The following is a 25,760-nucleotide window of genomic DNA, read 5'->3' on the forward strand; positions in this document are numbered from 1 at the left end:
GACAACTCTTTGACACACCTCTGCATTTTTTTTCTATGACCAGTCTATTTGTTTTCCTCCTGTCTTTGCGTGGAGAGTGCTCTGTTTTTTTTCTTCCCCCCCCCTGTCTCACAGTTCCAGTTTTGAGAGGCCAGGTTTCAGTGCTCACGGTGCCTACCTGGACTGGGGAAGTTGTGTGTGACGGTGTGTGGCTGGGAAGACATGCCGAATGTGGAACCAGTTTGTCTGCTTTGGGGAGAGTATGCTTTCGCTGACTGAGGCACGGTGTAGGCAGTCCTACAGGAGTAAACGGCAGGGACCAATAACATTGTGTCGCAGCTCTCTCACATTGGCAGTTAAACTCTTCAATGGCTGAATAACAAGAACAAACACAGTCAAAATAGCCCAATGGAGCCTAAGGTAAGAGTTGTCAATCTTTGCTGAAGTACTCCATCCAGACTATATGGTGCCAGGTACTATTGTTGTTGTTTAAGAAGTCCACAATGATGTCATCGTTGTAAGAGCTAGATGAGTATGTCAAGTCAGGGTGAGGTTTGTAATGCAAATGTCTACACTAACTACTGGCATGGACGGTGTTTTAATATGCTGATGTGAAACATTTAATACCTGAGAAAAGATATCAAGGATGCATATAGAGTAGGTGAAACCATACATTTTGAAGAGACACTCTGAATTGGCATATTTCTGTACAGTGGTATGTAGAATACAGTACATATTAAAAGTTAAATATTCACAAGCATACAGCTTTTCTTGAGTCAATAGAGAGCTCATAAAAAAACAACCTTAGATTTGGAGAAAATCTCAGTCGGCCTCTAATCTCTTACAGCTCTGCACAATGTGATCGAATGTCAAATAATAGGAATTATTTGAACAGAGTAAATGTTAACGTGCCATGTTTCATGAACTATGATTGCAGCATTTAGCTTACTGTCAGTGCACTCGTCTTTATGAGTGAATATACAGGTAACTGACAAAATAAAGGAAACACCAACATAAAGTGTCTTAATAGGGCGTTGGGCCACCATGAGCCGCCAGAACAGCTTCAATGCACCTTGGTATAGATTCTACAAGTGTCTGGAACTCTGTTGGAGGGATGCGACACCATTCTTCCTCAAGAAATTCTGTCATTTGATGTTGTGTTGATAGTGGTGGAAAACGCTGTCTCAGGCGCCACTCCAGAATCTCCCATAAGTGTTCAATTGGGTTGAGATCTGGTGACTGAGACTGCCATGGCATTTTGTTCACATCATTTTCATGCTCATCAAACCATTCAGTGACCACTCGTGCCCTGTGAATGAGGGCACTGTCATCCTATGGGGGCATAGCCATGGTAGCCAAAATAATGGCCTGCCCAGTATTTTTTATACATGATGGTATGTTAATTGCTTAATTAACTCAGGAACCACACCTGTGTGGAAACATCTGCTTTCAATATACTTTGCATTACTCATTTACTCAAGCTTTTCTGTTATTTTGGCTGTTATCTGTAGTTACCTTTCATAAGGCGTTGTTGGGGATGTGGGATAATTACATTCAATCTCTGCTCCTGAATGAAAGTTATTCCATTCACTGTCACAGCTGCTCCTGCTCCCCCTCCCAAGCGCTCAAGGGCACCAGGCTGCCCATCATTACGCACACCTGTCACCATCATTACGCGCATCAGCGCAATATTGGACTCACCTGGATTTTTTGGGATTTCCCTTCTATATCTGTCTGTTCCTCAGTTTGTTCCCCGTGTCAGCATTATTGTCGGTTTTCTTAAATGTTCACTCCCTGTACTTGTTTCTCGTCTCCAAACGTGTCTCTTCACAGAATGCTGTCACCACAATTTGAAGCATCAGGATTTTTTTTGTTTTTTTTGTTGGTGACATCGGTTCCAGGTGCTGCTGCCGGAGGAACCGGGAGTGCCTCAGCTGGCTCGTTGGGCTTCCACGCCTTAGCTGGCTCGAGAGGTTTCCTTGCTTCGGTTGGCTCGGCAGGCTCCCACCCCACGTCATGCCTAAGCCGGCTCGTCAGGCTCCCGCACCTCAGCCGCCTCGTCAGGCTCCCATGCCTCAGCTGGCTCGTCAGGCTCCCGTGCCTCAGCCGGCTCGTCAGTCTCCCGCGCCTCAGACAAGCTCGTCGGTTTCCCACGCCTCAGCCGGCTCGTCGGGCTGCCACGTCTCAGCCGGCTCGTCAGGATTCCACGCCTCAGCCGGCTCGTCTGACTCCGATGTCTCGGCCGGCCCGTCAGGCTCGCCCAGGTGGGACACTCCCGCTCCCCTCCCTGGCGCTCGAGGGCACCCGGCTGCCCATCAATACGCACACCTGTCAGCATCATTACGCGCATCAGCGCAATTTTGGATTCACCTGGACTCCTTCACTTTGCCTGTTCCTCAGTTTGTTTCCCGTGTCAGCATTATTGTCATTATGTTTTCCCTGTCCAGACGCTGTCCTTGTTTGTTTATTGTTGGTTTTATTACATGTTCACTCCCTGTACTTGCTTCTCGTCTCCCAGCGTCTGTCCTTACAATTCACAATGCAACAGATTGATGAGTTGGCTGACGTAAATGCAATAGGGCGAAATTTCAAGCAACACATACAATGAGAATGCAAAACATTAAGGACACCTGTTCTTTCCATGACATAGACTGACCAGCAATGTTCCCTCAATTGTTTTGCATCACTGAGCAAATTTCAGCATTGTGAAATTTCTGTGCGCATTTACTGTAAACACTGAGGCTTTGCCGCTTTAAGTTACAGTTTTAACAGTGGCCACAGTCTGGCCTACCAGACAGTGGCGGTCAGTGCCATTTAAGATGAGGGAGGATGATTTTTTTTCCTTTTCATTAGTAGGCCTTATTTCTATTACAGCATATTTGATGACTGTCGATCATATTCCATTCACCCAGTTGGTTGTAACTGCGATAGGTTTAGGCTACTTACTACATGATACTCCCTATACCCATCATGAGGTTGCTACAACCTAGCCTATGAATGAAAGTTTACAACGTAGGTGCACACAGGTCGAGAGAAAAATGTGAGATGACAGACAGTGACATATTCAATACTGCCTTGCACACTTCTTGCCTGCTTCTAGCTGATATAGGGTGTAATTATTAGTCCAACAGTTGCAAACGAGAGTTTCTATTGGACAAATTCAGGTATGTTTATCCCTGTTTGATCAGTTTTCTTCAGTTTAATAAACTTTTTTCAACAGAATCTGCAGAATGAATACACCCCTGATCACGCTTAAACACAGTTCACTTTCATATCAGCCATGTTGTATTCCTTCTCGCATCTATGCACTCTCCGGCTCTCACATTTTCCCTTTGCTTGTGGACTTCAATGCACAACACAGCTGTATGTGACAAGGTGAAAAAATCTTTCCAAGCCAAACCATATCATAACACACAGCCTACATCCTTGTCACCATATTAGCTAAAGCAATGTCATAGTCAACATAGCTAATAGAACTAACGCCTTAGTAAACACGCTACAATCATGTAGTAACGTTAGTGTGCAGTAAGTAAGCAGTTTAGCACTTACACTGGCAGTCCCCGGTGGCAAAAAATTAGTAAAACCAAACGCGTACCTTGACTTGGAAGAGTTCCAATGTTGTGTTGGATAGTCATAGCTACAGTAGCTAGCTAACATAGCATTCCTCTGTTTGAGCAGGGTGTTTGAGTAGGCTGAACTAGCTAGCTGCATTTGCTAGCTAAGTAAGTGAAACTGAAAGTGGAAAAAAATATGAAATCTCGCTCTCGCTTCTCCATTTTGGAAGAAATTAATTTGTTCAAAACTGTTAAAATACTGTCTTTCTCTCTTAGAGTAAACTACGCACAAAATGTTATGCACTGCAGTGCTAGTTAGCTGTAGCTTATGCTTTCAGTACTAGATTCATTCTCTGATCCTTTGATTGGGTGGACAACATGTCAGTTCGGGCTGCAAGAGTTTTGATACTTTGGACAACATCCTCCGGAAGTTGTCATAATTACTGTTTAAGCCTATGGAATGGGGTGGGAACCATGAGCCTCCTAGGTTTTGTATTGAAGTCAATGTACCCAGAGGAGGATGGAAGCTAACTGTCCTCCGGCTACACCATGGTGCTACCCTACAGAGTGCTGTTGAGGCTACTGTAGGCCTTCATTTCCAAATAGTATGTTTTAATTAAATACTTGGTGATGTGTTTATATTTAGTATAGTTTTTTTTTTTTTTTAAACATACCTTTTTTCATGTTTATTTTAAGAAACTGGTCCTCCCCTTCCTCCTCTGACGAGCCTCAACAAAAAAGAAAATGCATCCCATAACATTTGAACATGAAAAAAACTGTTTTATCATTCAGCCTACAGTAGCAGCCGATGTGTGTTGTTCAATGTAGACCAACATTCCATTAAACTTTTGAAAAAAACATGCAGGGCTTGACATTAACCTGTTTATCCACTTGTCCTTCAGACAAGGGAGGTGACAAAACATTGTTTATTGTTTGATGCAAGAAACCGCTTTACAAAATAAAATTGATTATTATTTTCATACCAGACAAATTATTGCTACCCTCTGCCTATTTGCTACTGAGCTTATTAAAGCCTGTCACAAAATACAACATTCACCTTTAAGACTAAAAAAAACTATTTTCCTGACTGCTTTTCAAATATGTCTAAAAATGTACTCCCTTATTGTTGACTACAAATGATCTATAACTGGGCTAATAACTCACTAACTTGCAAAGGAAATTAACAAAATGTGCACACATGGCTACTATCATGACACAAGGCGAGACCCAGATGCAGACACGAGAGGCAGATGGTTGGAGTCTTAAAGTATTTATTCATCCAATAGGGTAAGGTAAGAGAATGGTTGCGGACAGGCAAAAGGGTCAAAACCAGTTCAGAGTCCAAAAGGTACCGAAGGGCAGGCAGAATCAAGGTCAGGGCAGGCAGGATGATCAGGCAGGCGGGGAAGTAGTCTAGAGTCAGGCAGGGGTCCGAACCGGGAAGACGATCAATAAGAGAATAGCAAAGGAGTACGGAAAAACTCCTTGGTTGACTTGTCTAACATACAAGACAAACTAGCACAGAGAGACAGGAAACACAGGGATAAATACACTGGGAAAAATAAGTGACACCTGGAGGGGGTGGAGACAATCACAGGAACAGGTGAAGCAGATCATGACAGCTACATGCAGGGCATGACAGCTACATGCAGCTCTTGCTTTGATCTCAACAGTACATCTACTCAAGACCACTCATGCTGTAAACACAGTCCAATTCAAAGTAAATGGCACAGATCCATATACGGCAATGGTCTATTTGCATATAGGCCTGCTACAGCTCTGATTACATCCCTCCTCTCTCCCTTTCCATCCCTCCTCTCTCCCTTTTTTGACACTGGCCACTGTCTTTCAGCTGATGGAAAAACTCGAGTCGCACCGCATTATTTCTGCCTCATGCACAAATTCATGCTGTTACTCCTATGTTATATTTGAGTAAAAGTAAAGATACCTTAATAGAAAATGACTCAAGTAAAAGTGAAATTCACCCAATAAAATACTACTTGAGAAAAAGTCTGAAAGTATTTGGTTTTAAATATACTTAAGTATCAAAAGTAAATGTAATTGCTAAAATATACTTAAGTATCAAAAGTAAAAGTATAAATAATTTCAAATTCCTTATGTTACGTATAGCCAGGGCCACGCTCCAACTCTCAGATATCATTTACAAACAAAGGTTTCTGGTTTATAAGTGTTGAATACAAAGCCTTGACAATGCTGAATAAGAACTTACACATGAACTCACTCATAAAACTTCCTTGACAGTCTCTCTAGTCATGGTTTTCAACGGTTTGAAATATCACAGTATCAACTTTGCTGTTAGCTTTCTTTTATGCCTGCTACGTTACTGCGGACACGGTGATCTGAGCCCTCGGATTGGCCAGCAGTAGGTATATAGTGCACTTGATTTGCTCTCCGGGCCAGCCGGGAAGGCAGAGTTGTACCTTCAGACACATGAAATGGTTCAAAATCACAACATTTCATCTACCAGGTGCGCAGGGCAGCTGAATTGGGTGCACCTACTGTCAACAGCCCGAGACAACTAAAAAAAATAGATTGACCAGTTGGTGACCACTGCTCTTGAACGTCTCTCCATGGGCTGATATTTCCCCCGGGGGAGCTGCGAGCGTGCAGTCTAGAGGGAACATTGCTGACCAGGTGAATCCAGCTGAAAGCTATGATCCCTTATTGATGTCACTTGGTGAATCCACTTCAATCAGTGTAGATGAAGGGGAGCAGACAGGTTAAAGAAGGATTTTTAAGCCTTGAGACAATTGAGACATGGATTGGGTATGTGTGGCATTCAGAGGGGTGAATGGGCAAGACAAAATATTGAAGTGCCATTGAATGGGCTATGGTAGTAGGTGCCAGGCGCACTAGTTGTGTCAAGAACTGCAACGCTGCTGGGTTTTTCACGCTCAATAGTTTCCCGTGTGTATCAAGAATGGTCTACCACCCAAAGGACATCCAGCCAAATTGACACAACTGTGGGAAGCATTAGAATCAACATGGGCCAACATTCCTGTGGAACGCTTTCGACACCTTGTAGAGTCGATGCCCCGACCAATTGAGTCTGTCTGAGGGCAAAAGGTGGAGAGCATTAGGTGTTCCTAATGTTTGGTATACTCAGTGTAGTTTAGTAAGTCTGAGTGATGAATATTTTTTACATATTCATCATTTGGAGGTATTTTATGATGAAGTAAATTCTGATTATTCTGATCATTGTGGAATTGGTTGCTCATAGAGCAGCCGTCTCACTAAGCTTGTGACACAAATCACTTACACGACTTATACTCTTAACGATTGTTTACAAATCACTTTATTTGAACACCTGCCCCGGCAAGCTTTTCATAATAGAAAGTGGTGGGTGTGGTCACTTCTGAGTGTACACCCGACTATAGTGCACTTGTCTCTATTTCCCTGGGCAAACTTGTTCCTGTTGTTCCCTCCATCTCCCAAGGCCACACCTCGAATACCTCAAAGGTGCAGCTACCTGGGTGTCAACCATGTGCCTATTTGCTTATGTAAACAGGTTACCTCTCCATAGCCCCTCTTTAGTGGTGATTTCAGATGATTTTGGTCTTTATGGTAGACTGAGCTGTGCCATTATTGTATTTGTTTGTATTTTTTATTCTAGAGTGTAATATATATATATATATATATATTATATTTGATATCATTTGATACTCTTGAAGGCTATTAAAGTAGGCTGCAGTATATATGCCTATATGATTTGATAATTATAGAATGAAACCAAGCGGAGCATTTCTTTTTAATTGATTCTTTCCTCTTCAACAGGTTTAAACAGAATAACTTTTCATTAAAGGCTGCTGTGAAAACATCAGAAGGATCATGGTGTGTGAGATCATTCAGCCATGATGATAGTAATAACAAGCATATTACAACACAATAAGTAAAGCAAAAGGAAATGTACTTTTTGAAAAAACACCTATGCCTCAGCATTACTTTCTAGAAGTGAATTCCATTTTTAAAATCTATTTAAAAATGATTTGTAAATAACATGTATTTTTCAGTTCATTGTGGAAAATTCTGTTTGATATTTGAGTTATTGGAACATGACCAATGCTGAGGCCACACACCCGTCTTTGCACATTTCTTGTAACTACCTTTGTATATCTGCTTTTAGCCTGGTCACCGTAGGGGAAGGAGCCTCTCTGAGGGGCTGATGCTGGAGGAATCCGAAAAGGGAGGATTGGTCGTCTCCAGCGTTATCGGTGGCTCCTCTGGCAATCAGGGTCTCAAAGAAGGTATGAGTCTTTTATGTAATGTATACCATTTTTGTTGAGGTACTTAAGGTTTCTTTGAGAAAATGTAAGGTTTCACATTTTGGATTGTTGTCTGAATTTTGTTGAATAGTAAAATACAGTGTAACAGTGAAGAAAAAATGACATAAAATACAAAGACACATTTAGAATCATTGAAATGTTCAGTCACCATACTTTCAACTGTTTTTTCAGGAGATGAAATTGTGGGTGCCACAATCAACTTTGACCAACTGTCGAAAGACGATGTGTTGAAAATACTGAAGCTGATGGATGATAATGGATTTGATGAGAAGGTTCAAGTTCTGACAAAAAATAATTTGAGCAAGAGTATGGGGACCTTGGACAGCATCAAAGCACCAGAGGAGGTTTGTGGAATATAGTTAGTAAATAGAATAAGCAGGGGGTTATTATTTCAGAAAGGTTGCTGGATAAAATATGTTGTTTTTTAAAGGGACAATTCGATATGTTGGCAATGAAGCCCTTTATTTACTTCCCAGAGTCAGATAACCTTGTGGATACCCTTTTTATGTCTCTATGTGAAGTTTGAAGGAAGTTGCTAACTAGCGTTAGCTCAATGACTGAGAGCTAGCATGCTAGCTGTTCCTGACGCTAGTTAGCATTGGCTCGTACCTCCAACTACCTTCATACTGGACACAAAGACATAAAAATGGTATCCACAAGTTCATCTGACTCTGGGGAAGTAAATAAAGGGCTTCATTGCCAACATCTCGAGCTATCCCATTAAGGATTGGTTTCTCTTTACAGATGCTGAAGGATTCATATAATAGACTCTACAATGCCAAAATAAATAGGTTCATGAAGGATGACAGCCCTGGACAAACTGCAGGTGCTGGGGAAAGAGGCTCCCATAATGGACACATGAAGGGCAAGGGACCGAGACCTCTCTGGGGCAAACCTAAAGTTAAAGGTGACCTCAAACCCCCTGTCCTCACCATGGATTACCCAGTTGTGGAGACACACAAAGTAGATGCTCCTACCTACCTAGAGTCTCCAGACCTCAAATTCTCTGCTCCAAAGTTAAAGGTTCCTAAACTTGATTTCAAAGGAGCGGTACCTGATGCTCGCGGTGGAGAACTTTCATTGCCTAATGCCAACATTAGTACATCAGATCTCTCCCTGCCTCATTTGAATGTGTCACTAAACATTGATGCTCCATCAGTTAACCTGGAAAGGCCATATCTTGAAACTGATATAGATGCTATCGATGCTCCAGAATTTGATATGCCTTTGCCCAAAGATGACCTCAAAGGCCCTGATCTTGACCTGAAAGTTATAGATCCACTTCACAAAGTTAGAGGAGATATCAATGTCCCTGAAGCAGAGCTCAATCTACCAGAGGGGGTTGTCACTGGACCTACTTTAAATATCAATGCCCCAAAGCTTGATAATGAAAGAACAGGCAAAATGTTCAAAATGCCCAAATTTGGACCCAGCGTAAATGTACCCAGCCTTGAGGTTGGTACACCAAATATGAGGATCCCAGATAAAGATATGCCAGGAGTTAATCTTAAAGGTCCCCAACTAGACCTACAAGCACCTGATGTTAATCTCAAAGGTCCTAATCTAGACCTGCAAGCCCCAGATGTCAGTATGATGAATATGCCTTCAAGTAAAACCAGAGTCCGGTCCTCCAAGAAACTGAAAAACCCAAACCTTGATGTGGATGATCCCTCTGGTTATTTTGAATTGCCTAAGGTTAGGCTCTCTCGCAGAGTACCAAAAGGACCAGATTTAGACATTGATGCCGTTTTAAAGACCCAAGACATGCATCTTAAAACCTCTTTGATTGGTGCTCCTGACCTGAATGTCCCTGATGTAGATTTACCTTCATCAGACATTAAAGGTTCCAAAATAGATCTAGAGTTGCCAGATGCAAACATTGGTATCCCATCTGGGAAGATCAAAACACCAAGTCTTGGTATGCCTGACTTTGATATATCTGGACCAAGAGTTAGGACTCCAGACCTGGACCTCTCAGCGGATGAGATGTGTCTATCAGACGTCTGTTTGCCTGACCTCAGTACTCCAGATATCGGCATAACCTCAGGTAAATTCAAACTAACAAAACCACATGCAGAACTCAAAGCTCCTGATTTCAATGTGGATGCCCCCTCTGGTAAACTGAAGATGCCCAAATTTGGCTTCTCTGGCCTAAAAAGACCAGATCTGGGCATTGATGCTGATGTAAAAACACCAAAGCTAAGTCTCAAAGCTCCCAAGATAAAAGGTGGACTTGATGCACCTGACTTGGACTTACCCAAAGTCGACGTGAAATCACCTAAATTAGATGCAAACACTCCAGATATTGACATTGATGCACCTTCAGGAAAATTCAAAGTGCCAACGTTTAAGATGCCTAAATGTACCCTTTCGGGCCCTAGAGGGCCAGAGGTTGGCATTGATGGAGAGTTGGATGGACCAGACCTGAGCTTATCATCTTCCAAATTAAAACAGCCAGATGTGGATGTTGGTAGTCCATCTGGAAAATTCAAGATGCCAATATTTAAAATGCCAGACTTTGGCTTCTCAGGCCCAGATATTCAAGGGCCTGACTTTGAGGTAAAGAATCCAAACTTGGATCTTTCAGCCCCCAAGTTTAAAGGGGGAATTAGTCACCCAGATTTGGATCTGCCAGATGTTGACCTCAAAGGCCCCAAATTAGACCTCAATGCACCAGATGTAAACTTTAATATGCCCTCAGGTAAAGTCAAAGTACCTACATTGAAGAAACCAAAGGTTGATCTGAATGCTCCTGATCTGGATGGCCCCTCTGGTAACCTGAAAATGCCCAAATTTGGGCTGTCTGGTAAAATGCCAAAATCTCCCAAATTGAATCTCAAAGCTCCAAAGATGAAGGGGGAAATTAATTTTCCAGACGCTGACCTCAAATCCTCTAAACTAGACATGACTGCTCCAGATCTTGACATCAATGCACCCTCAGGGAAATTCAAATTGCCTAAATTCAGAGGCCTGAAGGGACCAAATGTTGACATTAATGGCGCTATAGAGGGACCAGATCTGAACTTGTCATCTCCCAAACTCAAGGGTCCCAAAGCACACCGCAACATTCCAGATGCTGATATTGACAGTCCATCGGGAAAATTCAAAATGCCAACTTTCAAGATGCCACATTTAGGTTTATCTGGACCAAAGGTTAAGGGACCTGACTTGGATCTTTCAGCCCCCAAGTTTAAAGGGGGAATTAGTCACCCAGATTTGGATCTGCCAGATGTTAACCTCAAAGGCCCCAAACTAGACCTCAATGCACCAGATGTAAACTTTAATATGCCCTCAGGTAAAGTCAAAGTACCTACATTGAAGAAACCAAAGGTTGATCTGAATGCTCCTGATCTGGACATTGATGGCCCCTCTGGTCACCTGAAAATGCCCAAATTTGGGCTGTCTGGTAAAATGCCAAAATCTCCCAAATTGAATCTCAAAGCTCCAAAGATGAAGGGGGGAATTGATTTTCCAGACCTGAATTTACCAGATGCTGACCTCAAAGCCGTTAAACTAGACATGACTGCTCCAGAACTTGACATCAATGCACCCTCAGGGAAATTCAAAATGCCTAAATTCAGAGGCCTGAAGGGACCAAATGTTGACATTAATGGCGCTATAGAGGGACCAGATATGAACTTGTCATCTCCCAAACTCAAGGGTCCTAAAGCAGACCTCAACATTCCAGATGCTGATATTGACAGTCCATCAGGAAAATTCAAAATGCCAACTTTCAAGATGCCACATTTAGGTTTATCTGGACCAAAAGTTAAGGGGCCTGACTTGGGTCTTTCAGCCCCCGAGTTTAAAGGGGGAATTAGTCACCCAGATTTGGATCTGCCAGATGTTGACCTCAAAGGCCCCAAACTAGACCTCAATGCACCAGATGTAAACTTTAATATGCCCTCAGGTAAAGTCAAAGTACCTACATTGAAGAAACCAAAGGTTGATCTGAATGCTCCTGATCTGGACATTGATGGCCCCTCTGGTCACCTGAAAATGCCCAAATTTGGGCTGTCTGGTAAAATGCCAAAATCCACAAAACTGAATCTCAAAGCCCCAAAGCTAAAGGGGGGAATTGATTCCCCAGACATGAATGTACCAGATGCCTACCTCAAAGCCCCTAAACTAGATGTAAATACCCCAGATCTTGACATAAATGCACCTTCTGGGAAATTCAAAATGCCCAAATTTAAAATGCCTAAATTCAGGGGCCTAAAGAGACCAGATGTTGACATTGATGGAGACTTAGATGGCCCAGAAAAATATATCAATGCCCCCACAGCTAATCTCAAAGGACCCAAAACAGGTCTAAAAATGCCTGATTTGAAGATGCCTGATTTCGGGCTATCTGGGCCAAATGTAGATGCACCTGATTATGACTTACCTGATATTGATCTCTCAGCCCCAAAGCTAAAAGGGGGAATCAGCCCCCCAGATTTGAGACTACCTAAGGATCATCTCAGAGGGCCCAAACTAGACCTCAATGCTCCAGATATGCCCTCAGGTAGATTCAGAGTTCCAACCATAGAGAGGCAAAATGGTAGCATCAAAACCCCTGGTTTTGACATCAGCACTCCTACATTCAAAATGCCCGAAATGCCTACATTTATGTTGTCTAGACCAAAAAGACCAGATCAAGACATAAGTGCTGACATAGGTTTGAAATTGTCAAAGATGAAAGGTGGGATTGGTTCACCGGACCTGGACCTACCTACAGTTGACCTAGAAGCCCCTAAGATAGATGTAGACACTCCAGATATGAACATTGATTCCCCCTCTGGGAATTTCAAAATGCCCCACCTCAAAATGCCTAAATTCAGCCTTTCTGGTCTGAATGGTCCAGATGCTGGAATAGATGGAGACATTGATGGACCGGACCTGAGCTTGTCAGCCCCGAAAGTAAACACAGGGATCGGTAGTCCAGATTTAGACATAAATGTTCCCTCTGGAAATCTCAACGGCCCCCAAGCTGATCTCAATTTGCCAGACAGTGACATTGCTATACAATCTCGAAAATTCAAACTGCAATCCTTTAAGTTGCCTCAGTTTGGAAGTCCCAACCTAAGGGCAGGTACAGATATGGACTTTATGAAAACACATGACATTTCTCCTCCAAAGGCTAAAGTGGATCTAAAAGCACCAGACTTGAAAGTTAGTCACCCAGATGTCAGCCTGAGCTTACCCAAAGCTGATATCAGAGGCCCAGAATACAAAGTGTCATCTCATAGTAAACGCAGATCTGATATCACAGGTGGAGCGCATTTAAAATTGCAAGCGATGGACATAGATACCGAAGAGACACTGCCACACACTGATAGGAAGTCTAGGAAGGTCAAAGGAAGGGCCAGTTATCCCATTGCAGAAATCGACTTGCCAAAAGTTGAGTACGAAGCATCTGGTTTGGGACTGCGAGGTTCAGACCTTAACGATCCCACAGGGAAATTCAAAATTCCCAAATCTAAGACTAAATTGGGTAGTCATACAAGAATATCAGACCTTGATGTAGACTCAAGTCTTGCCAGTATTAATGCCTCAGTCCCTAAACTCCCACAGCCAGGGTATGGAGTAGAGGTTTCACAGACAGATTTAAATTTGAGCAGAACTGACCTCAAGGGCAATAAACATCATAGCAAAGCCCCAGCTGGTGAAACTGGCAGAACAAAAAGGAGAAGTCCAAAACAGTCTGAAATTGTAATGTCTATGCCAAATTGTACTCATGGTTCAAACCCCAAAATGTCTGAAGATCAAGAAGGATATTTTGTCACTGCATTTCCCAAACATGTCAAAGGGGATGTACCAGACGGAACTGGGAGCCTGAAAAATCGGCACAAGGAAGAGTCAAACCGTCGATCTCAAACACTCAGAAGTCTCGATTTCAGTGCATCAAATGTGGACCTTGAAGTTCCAGAAGATGAGAACTTAAAAGGGTCAACATTCTGGCTTTCAAAGCTTATATAGCATTCAGACAACTGACTAAATGTCATTTTAGGCTTGTTTGAATCACAATCTTCTGTTGAAACATAATGCAGAAAACGTCTGTTACGTATAAAACAAGCATCAGATTATTTTCACATATTTGTACTTTTTTTAATGTAAATTGTTTGGCATTTGTTATGAACATGTTGAGAACAAATGTGTAAAGCTTTCTTTTGTCAAGTGATTTAAAAAATGTATGAAAGGTTTATGTCTGCTGATAAGCTATTTGAATGGTATTTTTACTCTACACTTGCTACATTGTAATAAAATAAAATGGTATTTAGTAACTTTTATAAAATCTTTGTTTTATCTTTCTTTACATGAATTCAACAAAATAATTCATTCAAAACAACTTCAAAATGCATTAGCCTAGGCTTCATTTATTATTTCCCTTACTTTTTAACATTGAAATAATGTTTGGCAAATTCAAAATTTCAAGCTGAGAATTATTATTATTATTATTTTTTAACTCAACTGCTATTTGTGTATAAATATTTATATTTGAAAAAACAATTATAGTATGGCTTCACCTATTAGAGATGTTTACCTCCGCACCGCTAGGTGGCAGTCTTATCACGCTTGCGTTTACGCAACATAAACGTCATCAGTATGCGACAACACACCAGCATTGCCGAATGACCTTTCTTATTTGGAAATATCTAGAAAATGCATGTTTGTTTCAGAATATGATCTCTTCAAAGACTGTTTTCAAGAAATCGCACTTATTTGGTTGTCTTAATTAGGTTTACAGAAATGTTTCGTATATCAGTTGCAGTGTGTGGTAGAGGCATTTCTAAAATGGTGAGCGTTAAACTAGGCTAATGCTAACTTAGCTAGCTGTCACTTTATTGAGGATATATAAAGATGTAGTGGCTGAAATTACTGCTGGCACATATAAAAGCTCATTGTCAGATGTCCCTTTTTTTAGTTCGCTTCATCTTTCTCTGGTGAGAACGCTCTACCCTCAAATTTACGCATCCCTTCCAATCTCGTGGACCGTGCAAGAGCAAGTAAGGTCTGCTTTTTCATTCACTGCCTTCTATCATGCACTATGGATAATTTAACTGATGGTGCGAATTTGAAGAATCAAGTTTAGCTAGTTCTATACAGATGCATGTAGACTGCAAGACCCTGCACAGACTCCAGACAAAGATTTATTCCACCATTCTTGAATGGTCTGTCATTTCAGAGCATTAATTTCCAACTAGGTCAGATGTAAGAAAGCTATTGATGTTTTATGATCGCTTTCCAGAGAGGCCCCCTCCTCCATCAGACTCCAGTCTTCCTGTGTTGAGGAGGTGTGATGCTGCCGTCCCTGTACACCTGAGCCCAGTACAGACATGGGTGGAGACGTTGGAGAGGCGGGACAGTAAACTTTTGGGTTTGGTTGACCTCCATCCCGATGTCTTTGCAGTCCCTACCAGGTAAAACTGTCAATGTCTAGCCATTGTATTTACATTTTAAGTAATTCAGCAGAGGCTCTTATCCAGAGAGACTTACATATTCATATGCTTTATCGTTTGGTGGGAACAGTGACACAAATTATTTTGTTCCCACCAGGATTGACATACTCCATGAAGTTGAACTCTGGCAGAGAAATTTCAAGAGAATTGTAAGTAGCAGTAGCAAACCAATAATGCACTTTCTCAGACTGCTGTTATGGCCATATTATAAAAATGAGGTGATGAGAAGTACAGGCATATTTCTGTAGGTTTATACCCAAAGCTCTGTACGAGAGGTCGACCGATTATGATTTTTCAACGCCGATACCGATTATTTGGAGGGTCAAAAAATGCCGATACCGATTAATCGGCTGATTTATTTACTTGTAATGACAATTACAACAATACTGAATGAACACTTAACTTAATATAATACATTAATAAAATCAATTTAGCCTCAAGTAAATAATGAAACGTGTTCAATTTGGTTTAAATAATGCAAAAACAGTGTAAAAGTGAAATATGTGCTAACATTTCAGTTCCTTGCTCAGAACATATGAAAGCTGGTGCCTTTTAACATGAGTCTTCAATATTCCCAGGTAAGAAGTTTTAGGTTGTAGTTAGTATAGGAATTATAGGACTATTTCCCTCTATACCATTTGTATTTCATTAACCTTTGACTATTAGATGTTCTTATAGGCACTTTACTATTGCCAGTGTAATAGTATAGCTTCCGTCCCTCTCCTCCTGTGCTCGAACCAACAACACAACGACAACAGCCACCATCAAAGCAGTGTTACCCATGCAAAGCAAGGGGAACAATTACTAGAAGGCTCAGAGCGAGTGACGTTTGAAACGCTATTAGCGCGCGCTAACTAGCTAGCCATTTCACTTCGGTTACACCAGCCTCATCTCGGGAGTTGATAGGCTTGAAGTCATAAACAGTGCAATGCTTGACGCACAACGAAGAACTGCTGGCAAAACGCACGAAAGTGCTGTTTGAATTAATGTTTACGTGACTGCTTCTGCCTACCACTGCTCAGTCAGATACTTGTATGCTCAGTCAGATTATAGGCAACGCAGGACACGCTAGATAATATCTAGTAATATCATCAACCATGTGTAGTTAACTAGTGATTATGATTGTTTTTTATAAGATAAGTTTAATGCTAGCTAGCAACTTACCTTGGCTTACTCCATTCGCATAACAGGTGAATGCACTCCTTGTGGAGTGCAACGAGAGAGGCAGGTCGTTATTGCGTTGGACTAGTTAACTGCAAGATTGGATCCCCCGAGCGGACGAGGTGAAAATCTGTCGTTCTGCCCCTGAACAAGGCAGTTAACCCACCGTTCCTAGGCCGTCATTGAAAATAAGAATGTGTTCTTAACCGACTTGCCTAGTTAAATAAAGGTATATGGAAGAAGAAGAATTCGGCAAATTGGCGCCCAAAAATACAGATTTCCGATTGTTATGAAAAGTTGAAATCGGCCATTCCGATTAATCGTCGACCTCTACTCTGTACTTATGAGTTGAGCTAGATTTGACTAAATGCATCTGCTCCTACTATAATAACTGAAAGTCTCCCTTAGAGCCATGCCCACACGAAGGTCAGATCGGAGGTGAGCGGTGGAGGAAGGAAACCCTGGAGACAGAAGGGAAGTGGCAAAGCACGACATGGAAGCATTAGGTCGCCTATATGGAGAGGAGGTGAGGATCTCAGTCTGTATGGGCCAAGTCAGTAGTATTGTGATAAGTGGAGGACAGCAGTTCAACACACAGTGACAAAACAAACATTACATTTTCAGATGCCAGTTCCAAGAATGAACATAGACAAATCTGTCATCTAAATATCAGTCAGCCCAAAAGAAGGAACAGTCCCAGCTAAGAGCCAAAGTCATTGGAGAGATTTAAAACAATTAGAATTACATCATTTCTGTTTTGCAGGTGGTGTTTCTCATGGACCCAGAGGACCAACTAGTTTTTACTACATGTTGCCCATGAAAGTACGTGTTCAAGGACTAAAAATTGCCCTCAGCTCCAAACTGGCCCAGGTATGTACCATTATATTTGTGAAAACACTTTTCACATGTACATTCGCATCTTAAAAACGTCCTCTCTTGTAATGAATGCTTTTCAATTATGCCATCTACATTCCTACTGTATTGATGTTGGGTGTTTTTCAGGATTATCTCCATGTGGTTGACACTCTAAACATCCCCACACCTGACCCACAGTACCTCATGGACCTCATCAGATACCGACACTGGGGGGAGTCTGTTTTGATAGTGGATGCGTAAGTATCAACAATGAGCAACAACAAAAAACCTCAGTTCTGTGGACATCCTAGCTGAAGATTGAGTCTTCGATATTTTACAGGGGCGAAGAGCTTCCTGAGAACATCCTTCAGGCCACTGAGAGCTTGAAGACTGTGAATGTCATTCCAGCCATAGGTAAGTTGACATTGATTTAGAAAATCGAGGGGGGCGCAACGCAATATTATAGTGTTCTTAATATTTTGTACAAAGTGTATAATTGACCTATGAGCAACATTGTTACATAGTACCATGCAAACTGTATTTACTGTTACTACACAGGCGAGGGCAAATGAATTAATGTCAAGTTAAAATGCTTCCTGATAACTTTTCTTCTACAGGCCTGAACGTTCATAGCATGCTAAAACACGAGGTCCTGGTCCTCACCCTGGAAGCAGTGAAGTTTCTGGAAAACAAGCTGCTTTGGCACGACGAACGCTTCACACCGCTGTACCCGTTCAAACTCCCCTACACTGACCTGCCCTGAAGGCACTGGGTGAAGGAATACCGTCGTGTACCATATTCAATGATCCAAATGTTTGTCATGCCATTTAATATGTTCAATAAAAACTTGTGAATTAAATGAATGTCAATGATAAAATATATGCAAACTGGTGATTTAAAAGAGAGCCTATTTAAGGCGTAAAGTACATAAGGCCTAGAGTCGATAGTTGTTTGGCGGTAGGAGTCCATTGGCCAAGTCATGTCGTATTTCCCATCTCAGGGCGGAGCGTTTCTTCTCTGTAGGCACCACGTAGGTGTTGGGCACAAATACTCTTCGAGGCTTCGGCTGGGGGAAACCATACAAGATGTCAATGTTTTCAGTCATCGCAAGGTATTCACACACCCCCCCCACCCAGAAAAACATTGTTTATATATTTTTCGTTAGGCCATGTATAACCCATGTCTGTGGTTTCCAGGGAGTAGTGCAGCACAGCTCAGTGGTTTTACTTTTTCCTGTTCAAAATCTTTAAAAGTGGACCCTTCCTTGAAGTAATCACTAATTTGTCATGACTGGAAAGGTGGAGTCCTTGCGTTCACCTGTCCAACCATGTCTAATCAGCCATTTAGGAATGTGATTGGTTAATGATTAGTGGGTGTGGACCCAGTGACAGGTTTGAGTCAAATAAGAGGCAGGTAGGTTGGCTAGCGGGTATAAAATAACAGGTCCCAGGTTCAACACCTGATGCTGATTTTGTTTTCTGACTCGTTTTTATAGAACAGTGGGTTGGGCTTACAGCGATTAATGGTGAAAAGGCATGCTTGGTGCATTGCCCCCAAGTGACAGAGAGCGTAAGATGGGTTGCAATGCGAGTCCCGTATTACACATTCTCTATCAACTTGGATTACTTGAATAAATGTAAAATGTGGTTATGCCCTCAGAACAACATTGAATCAGAAACACATCGGTCCCATCATATTAGGGGAAAGAGGAATCAAAAATACTTGGTCCATTTGTCTTACAGTCCACAGAAATGTGTCTTAACACACACTGGGCATCAGGATACTAAAAGCAATTTCTTGAAATATTGAACGTTGACATGCATAATTTATGCGGGACTGTGTTAAACATGGCATGGATGAAGAATTTTTTTTTGGGGGGGGGTCCATTTAAGGAATTTTCTGAACTGAAATAATGAATGACAGGATGGTTACAAGATTATAGATGAAGCATACTCACTGGTAGAGGTTGGTACGCAAGCTGTTCCTGAAAATACAAAGAGTGATTCATTCAGACATTATGGTCATGCATCATTACAATTCAGCATTTGTCCACTACATGCAAAAAGTGGTCTTCAAATAAAGTATGTAAGCCAAGAGTTTGTTATGGAGAAGGTGTTCATGCATACCCTGATTTCCCAGTGCAGTGCTTTCCTATCCTTCTCTCCTGGCGCCTTGAACATTTCCCAGTCCTGCTTGTACTGGAAATACCTTTGGAAGATGGGGAACAATATGAAAATGTAGCACAGATCCACAGCAGTAATCTTTCAAAAGATGTATACGGATTATTTAGACATTTCGGTAATTATCCTCTTACTTTGCCACTGGGTCTGTCTTCTTCAGGCTTCTGGTGTGAGGGTGATCCATCACTGGGCGTATAACTGCAAGAGCAGACATGAGTGACTACGTTTAACTGGGGCACATTGTAACAGGACAGTGTGCAGTGAGCACAATGACGTGTAACAGCAGTGTGGGTACTTACACGACTTGGGCCGAGGTCTGATGTCACTCTCGCTCTGAGATCTGGCCTGTAAGAGATTTAAAACTACATTTGTTTTCAACAAACATACATGTATACCCTTTGCAAAGATTCTCAAAAAAGATTCTGGACGTGAGAATAAATTATATTTATTCCAAAAACATCACACCCTACCTCTTCAAAGAGTATCCTAAATAATCCCACAGCACCCCCCTCATGAACTAACACTATCTCCCCTCTTACTAGCTCAGACTTTGCTGATAGCTACTTTGAGGAAAAATGTACTTACTATGACTGTGATATGTGGTTGTCCCACCTAGCCATCTTAAGATGAATGCACTAACTTAAGTCGCTCTGGATAAGAGCGTCTGCTAAATGCCTAAAATGTACCCAAATTTAATATTCTAAGATTAATAAACAAAACCAAAGTTAGCTCTCAAAAAGGCAAGAGTACCCACCATGCCTCTGATGTAAGCTTTGAAGGCACTTGGGAGACAGTCTGATTCAGACCTGTCACTCAGACTGCCTGCATCCTCACTCTCCAGCTCCGACTCCTGGTGGGTGGACATGGACACATGAATCCCTCCCAGACGCTCCCCAAGCCCACTCACTGCACCTGAAAGGGAAACAATTAACACATGAGCCTTAGTTACCACTGTGTAAGGCCATAAGCAATGCTAGTAAGCTTTAAGCAGGGGTTGTATGATCACTGAGCCGGACAGGCCCACGACATCTCACATTTTAGTTATACAAGTGCTGCAAGAGGGATTATAGTACTATGCACTGGATCAGTGGTTCCCAACCGGGGAACTTGTCCCCCGAGGGGTACTTGGCCTATCCACAGGGGGATAGGACTCATGAGACCATAGGCTTACTGGTAAAATGCACAAGGGGGTACTTCAGGGGCAAAAGTCAGTTGGTGGTACAGTAACCAAAAAAGGTTGAGAACCACTGCAAATAAAATTTCAGGCAAGGTCTTTCGCTTTGTTCTCATGTACAGGGTGTCAGTCCATTTTGCACCTACTTGGACTAAGGGGATGTTACCTATGGAAATTGAATTTTCATACTATATTAGGGAGAATAGACCGGATTTGCGGTTTACCCCTTTTGTGTCTTCTGTTATCCTCCCACTCTTCATAAGTCTTAGTAGACTTGGAATCAATGAACTTAAAATCGCCGGCGACTCCAAATCCTCCCACTCCTGCTCATCCTCCGCTCCTTTCTCTTCTTTCCTCACTATATCCTTCTCCACTGGGCCTCTCATTGTCTTTGCACTCAATGAGAAAACTTTCTTCGGGACATATCCCATCTAATACTGCCTTGTCATTTTTAGTCTGAGCCAATGTATAGTCATCTTCACAGTAGTTCACATCAGTGCGGTCTTTGCTCTCCAATTCAACCGGAGGATGATCTTCACAATATGCCATATTAGAGAGGCTTTGACTGTCTTCCAACTTCGTCCTCAATCCGGTGTCCTCACGGCTCTGTAGATCTGTGGTATCCTCCTTACTGTCACCATCACAATTGGCTAGCGACTGGTCATCCTCATTGCCATATTGCATCTCAGAAAGGCCATGGTTTTCTCTGTCAAACTAAGCTATGGTACGGTCGTCTCTATAGTCTTCTCCCTCCGGGTCATCCTTAGCTGAAGAGTCTGGCCTGCAGGTGCCATAACCAGATGTCAGTAAGCTCAGCACCGGGCTCCCAGTACGAGTGCTGTAACCCTCCTCATCAATCTTTTCCCTTTTCGCCCGGCTTAGCCCTTTCTCCTCTATGCTCCTCCTTTTCTGTTTCCTTTGAATCCCCCGCGACAGGTGGCTCCTCTTGTGTGTGTTCAGTGGTGCTGTTGTGCTCTGTATCTTCCTGCTTGTATTGCTCAACCTTCTCCTCCTCCTCTCCGTCAGACCAGAAAGCGGAGTTTAGGGAGCTATTCCCGTCCTCACTCTCTTCGTCCCACTGACTGTCGTACATTTTATACATGGTAGCGAAGGGTAAGAAGCCTCCTTATGCTGCTGCTGTGGGGAGTGTGTGGTGATCTGCAGAGGCAGATGGCTAAAGAGTAGAGCTAAAAGGATTACACCCTGTGGTCTCAAAGTTGCTCTACACTGCCACCTGTTGAAGGCTGGTCACCAGAGGAACTGCAACTCCACAATGCTGTGTGATGTTTTCCTTCTCAACAGCTTGTCAAAAAAGTCCATGTGTAGTCTAGCACTAGGCTTTGTTTGTCAATATCAACAGTACATTTCCAATAGCGCCTAACGAACATATTCACAGTTGAAAATCTTGTGACATTTGTTTCCAAAACAGACACGTCAAACATTTCCAAACCAACAATCATAAAAGACAGGCTTAGCTTGCACGTTAAACCGATATTGTACTCACAGTCTCTTTTGTCAGCAGAGCTGCTTTGCTCCAAGAGTCTTGATAAATCCATAACGTGTGGAACTTTTTACTTTAAATGTAGTGGCTTTCGAATAGCCATGGGAAAACCAGTTGCAAGATTTGAGCCACAAATCCAAAATCCCATAGAAAGTCAAGAATCCAATGGCTTTAAACTTTAAATGTTTTATATGTAGAATCCAAAATGATAAGTGCAAGGTAAACAAAGGTTCCAATATTCCATTTAAATTAAAATATCAAGGTAAGACGTATGTGGGTCCCAGTAACCCAAACATTTGCCATAACTAGCAGGCCCTACTTCTTGTCTCTAAATACCAAATGAACCTATCTGGGCGGGCCTGTCCATACTTGAATTCTGGCATAATTGACCTATTCTCATTCAAATCACAAGACCACATAACCAAATTAATATATACACACCTTATATAGAAATTTAATTTAATTATTCTAACTGGAACAATATGACCAAATAAACAAATATTTTCATAACCAAAGAAATAGAAACTGGCTCCAACAACAGGCATCTGAAAACTAAATACAATTATATACCCTGTGGTTTGGATGCTGGGTGCTGATTGGCTGAAACAGCATTTCAGCCATGTTTATATCAGACAATATACTTGTTTACTGTTCTATTTATGTTGGTAACCAGTTTATAATAGCAATAATATACCTTGTGGGTTTGTGGTATATGGCCAATACACCATGGCTAAGGGATGTATCCAGGCACTCCACGTCGTACCTAAGAACAGCCTTTAGCCGTGGTATATTTAAGCAATAAAGAGTTGTGGCCAATATACCACACCTAAGGGTTGTTTTTAGACACGACACAAACCGGTTTCCAACAGAAATATAAGTACTTGTGTCATACCCGTGGTATATTTAAGCAATAAGGCCCGGGGAGGTGTGGTACATGGCCAATATACCACTGCTAAGGGCTGTTCTTAGGCACAATGCAACGTGGCATGCCTGCACACAGCCTGTAAGCATGGTATATTGGCCATATATCAAACCTCCGAGATGCCTTACTGCTACTATAAAATGGTTACCAACATAATTCGAGCAGTAAAAGTGATTGTTTTGTCATACCCGTGGTATACGGTCTGATATAACATGGCTGTCAGCCAATCAGCATCCAGGACCCAAACGGCCCAATTTATAATGGCCAACATACCACACCCCCTCAGGCCTTATATTTGAAATATAGTACTCCTAAGCCTTTGTGCATAAATAATATCATGCATAACATTATTGAATTACCTGAATCTTCACTCTGTGTTGATTCATCGCAGACATGAACTTGGCCTTGATGTTTCCTTTAGGAAGAAACAGAGTGAGGTTGACTCAAGTATCCTCAATAGCACACGTGATCATTATAGTCTTTACAAAGGAACACACACGTGATCATTATAGTCTTTACAAAGCCATACATGTGACCATTATAGTCTTAACAAAGCTGCCTGATGTAAACTTACCGTACCTAAGGACTTTCCTCTTAATAAAGGGTCTCCCATGCGCTCCTGTGTCTCGGTCTGGTGTGGACGACTGACTGGCAGCGAACGATGACTGCTGGAGGTCAGTTAGGTCTGGATCCACTTCCAGCCTATTAGGGGCTGTTGAGGGGCGCTGGTACTTGGGGGCAACAGAGTGCTGAGTGTAGGAGTCATACTCCTGTCTGGCATCATAGTTACTGTTGTCTCTGCTGTATGTGGAGGTTAGCACCTGGGTGGAGCACAGAACAAAGTAACATGCCATTCTAGTATTATTATTAATATTATTATTATTTACATATAAATACAATATGCTTATCTGCTGGATGAAGGGGGACGAATGATCTGGGAAAAAAATATGTGAATATATACCCGTCTTTCATGGTGTGATGGACCAGCCTGCGCAAACACATTTCTGAAGGCTGCGGTGTTATCCTGGTGTACTGTTAGGGGGGAAAAACAAGGAAATTACAATCAAGAGACTCAAGCGGAACCACACCGCTCATCAAAAGGTGCAACCAACACTTACTGACCAGGGCCCAGTATCCCAAAAGCATCGTACGGCTAAGTTCATTGTTAAAACCCATAGGAACCATAGGATCCCATGGCTCTAAGGTGAACTTAGCCTTAAGATGCTTTTGGGAAACCAGGCCCAGTTATATTTGATTATGTAGTGGACACGAGAACACGTACAGTGATCTCACCTTTAACTTTGGTGACTGCAGGAGGACTTTTGAAGATGGTGCTTTGAGATCTTGTAGAGTTCAATTCACTGGATGAGTGGCTCTTAGATTTTTCATGTCGGATCAGTTCATCTAGATCTATATACGTACACACACACACAAAGTTGCTTCTCCACCAATCTGACAGCTAATTTGCAGCGTGAACGTCACAAAACATCAGTTATTTCAGATTTAGTCAGCATTTGGTCATTCAAATGAAGGCCTATATTTGCTAATTCTATCAAATCACCTCTTTTGAATTCATGTAGTCTGTGTCTTGGTATGTTGCTGTAACCAAGTGCCTCCAATTGGTGCTGTATTTCATCTTCTGAGAAATCCAACCTTTCCATTTCCTGGAAAATAATTGTCCCATAAATGTAATATAAGCAAACGTAAGTAGTTAGTAGGTGGATCGTTAGATGGATAGCGTGATACTGCTAGATAGATAGGTACATGAGAAATGATGGATAGCAGAGAATAATGATGGAAGTGGTCGACTAAAACCAACAACAAGTTGTCAGTTAACTTCAGGCTAGACAACCACCAACCAAACTCTCGCTTTCAATCAACCAAACGTTCATGATCTCTCCCTTATCTAGCTAGCCCAAATCCACAAAAAGGATGCACGCTAGCAACTAACTTTAGCTTCAAATACTCGTTAAATGGCCAGTTAACGTTAAGTAAGCTACGTTATAATAGAACTAGCTAGCTAACTTAGCACGCTAGCAGGATGACAAAGACAGCAGTTCAACACAACAGGCCATTTTGCCAATGCTAACATTGATTGATCAAATGTGTTTTACCTGTACAGTGTGAGCTTCTTAGTATAAATGCGTAACGTTAGTCATGTCTATTTTGCAACACAATTATTGAACAGAAACAGTTGGCTAATTACTGCTTGTATTTTCAGTACCAAGACAACAACACAGCCGTTGTTCGAAAAAAACGACGTGCTTTAAAAACGACGCCCTTTCTGAATTTTCTTCGGTGGATTTAACGTTGTCCAGAAATATCGCCGCCTTGTGCAAGGAAGACCGTGTGGATAACCTGGCAATGCAGTCAGTGCCTAAAATGATGATGCCTTTACAAGATTTTGTCTGAAATGTTTGTGTGCTCGCCAGTTTGCGGTCATTAGCCATCCCCATGTGGGAAATGAATGGGGAAAGAATAGGGTTTTGGAAAAAACGCCGAAAATATGGTCTGAAGTCAACATGATTAGGAGCTTGTATGCATTCTGTTCTGAGATAATAGCAGTCAGTTAACATGACCTTTGTGAATTATGAAGGCTTTATGTGATATATGTATTTTTTATTATTATTATTGCAGAAATTATTCATAAATCACAAAACGTGATGTTAGTTTATGATGATTATCTCA

General features: G+C 41.9%; 2 protein-coding genes across 4 annotated transcripts; one reads left to right on the forward strand and one right to left on the reverse strand.

Moving 5' to 3' along the window:
* Positions 1–90: 90 nt before the first annotated feature.
* LOC112245710 (39S ribosomal protein L4, mitochondrial-like) lies at positions 91–18,154 on the forward strand. 3 transcript variants are annotated; one of them, XM_042310783.1, is made up of 11 exons: positions 148–399; positions 7,678–7,798; positions 8,009–8,181; positions 14,745–14,826; positions 15,069–15,240; positions 15,377–15,428; positions 16,849–16,966; positions 17,204–17,310; positions 17,443–17,552; positions 17,636–17,709; positions 17,913–18,154. In XM_042310783.1, the coding sequence occupies exons 1-11, from the start codon at positions 388–390 to the stop codon at positions 18,056–18,058; spliced, it is 1,167 nt and encodes a 388-aa protein (XP_042166717.1). In that variant the 5' UTR covers positions 148–387; the 3' UTR covers positions 18,059–18,154. The 3 variants fall into 3 exon arrangements, with proteins under 3 accessions (XP_024269425.2, XP_042166716.1, XP_042166717.1); XM_042310782.1 differs by lacking the exons at positions 14,745–14,826; positions 15,069–15,240; positions 15,377–15,428; ... (3 more) ...; positions 17,636–17,709; positions 17,913–18,154 and adding exons at positions 7,329–7,385; positions 8,582–14,109 and having other exon boundaries at positions 109–399; XM_024413657.2 differs by lacking the exons at positions 14,745–14,826; positions 15,069–15,240; positions 15,377–15,428; ... (3 more) ...; positions 17,636–17,709; positions 17,913–18,154 and adding an exon at positions 8,582–14,109 and having other exon boundaries at positions 91–399.
* Positions 18,106–25,380, reverse strand: LOC112245841 (hydrolethalus syndrome protein 1 homolog). Its single transcript, XM_024414016.2, has 12 exons — positions 25,187–25,380; positions 24,634–24,736; positions 24,366–24,482; positions 24,034–24,104; positions 23,652–23,893; positions 23,432–23,487; positions 20,230–20,387; positions 19,775–19,820; positions 19,610–19,673; positions 19,422–19,503; positions 19,253–19,279; positions 18,106–18,361 (listed from the first exon to the last, which is right to left on the reverse strand). The coding sequence occupies exons 2-12, from the start codon at positions 24,731–24,733 to the stop codon at positions 18,230–18,232; spliced, it is 1,095 nt and encodes a 364-aa protein (XP_024269784.1). The 5' UTR covers positions 24,734–24,736; positions 25,187–25,380; the 3' UTR covers positions 18,106–18,229.
* Between the last annotated feature and the right edge of the window lie 380 nt (positions 25,381–25,760).

The sequence above is a fragment of the Oncorhynchus tshawytscha genome, linkage group LG32 (assembly GCF_018296145.1).
Source record: "Oncorhynchus tshawytscha isolate Ot180627B linkage group LG32, Otsh_v2.0, whole genome shotgun sequence".
Classification (NCBI taxonomy): domain Eukaryota; kingdom Metazoa; phylum Chordata; class Actinopteri; order Salmoniformes; family Salmonidae; genus Oncorhynchus; species Oncorhynchus tshawytscha.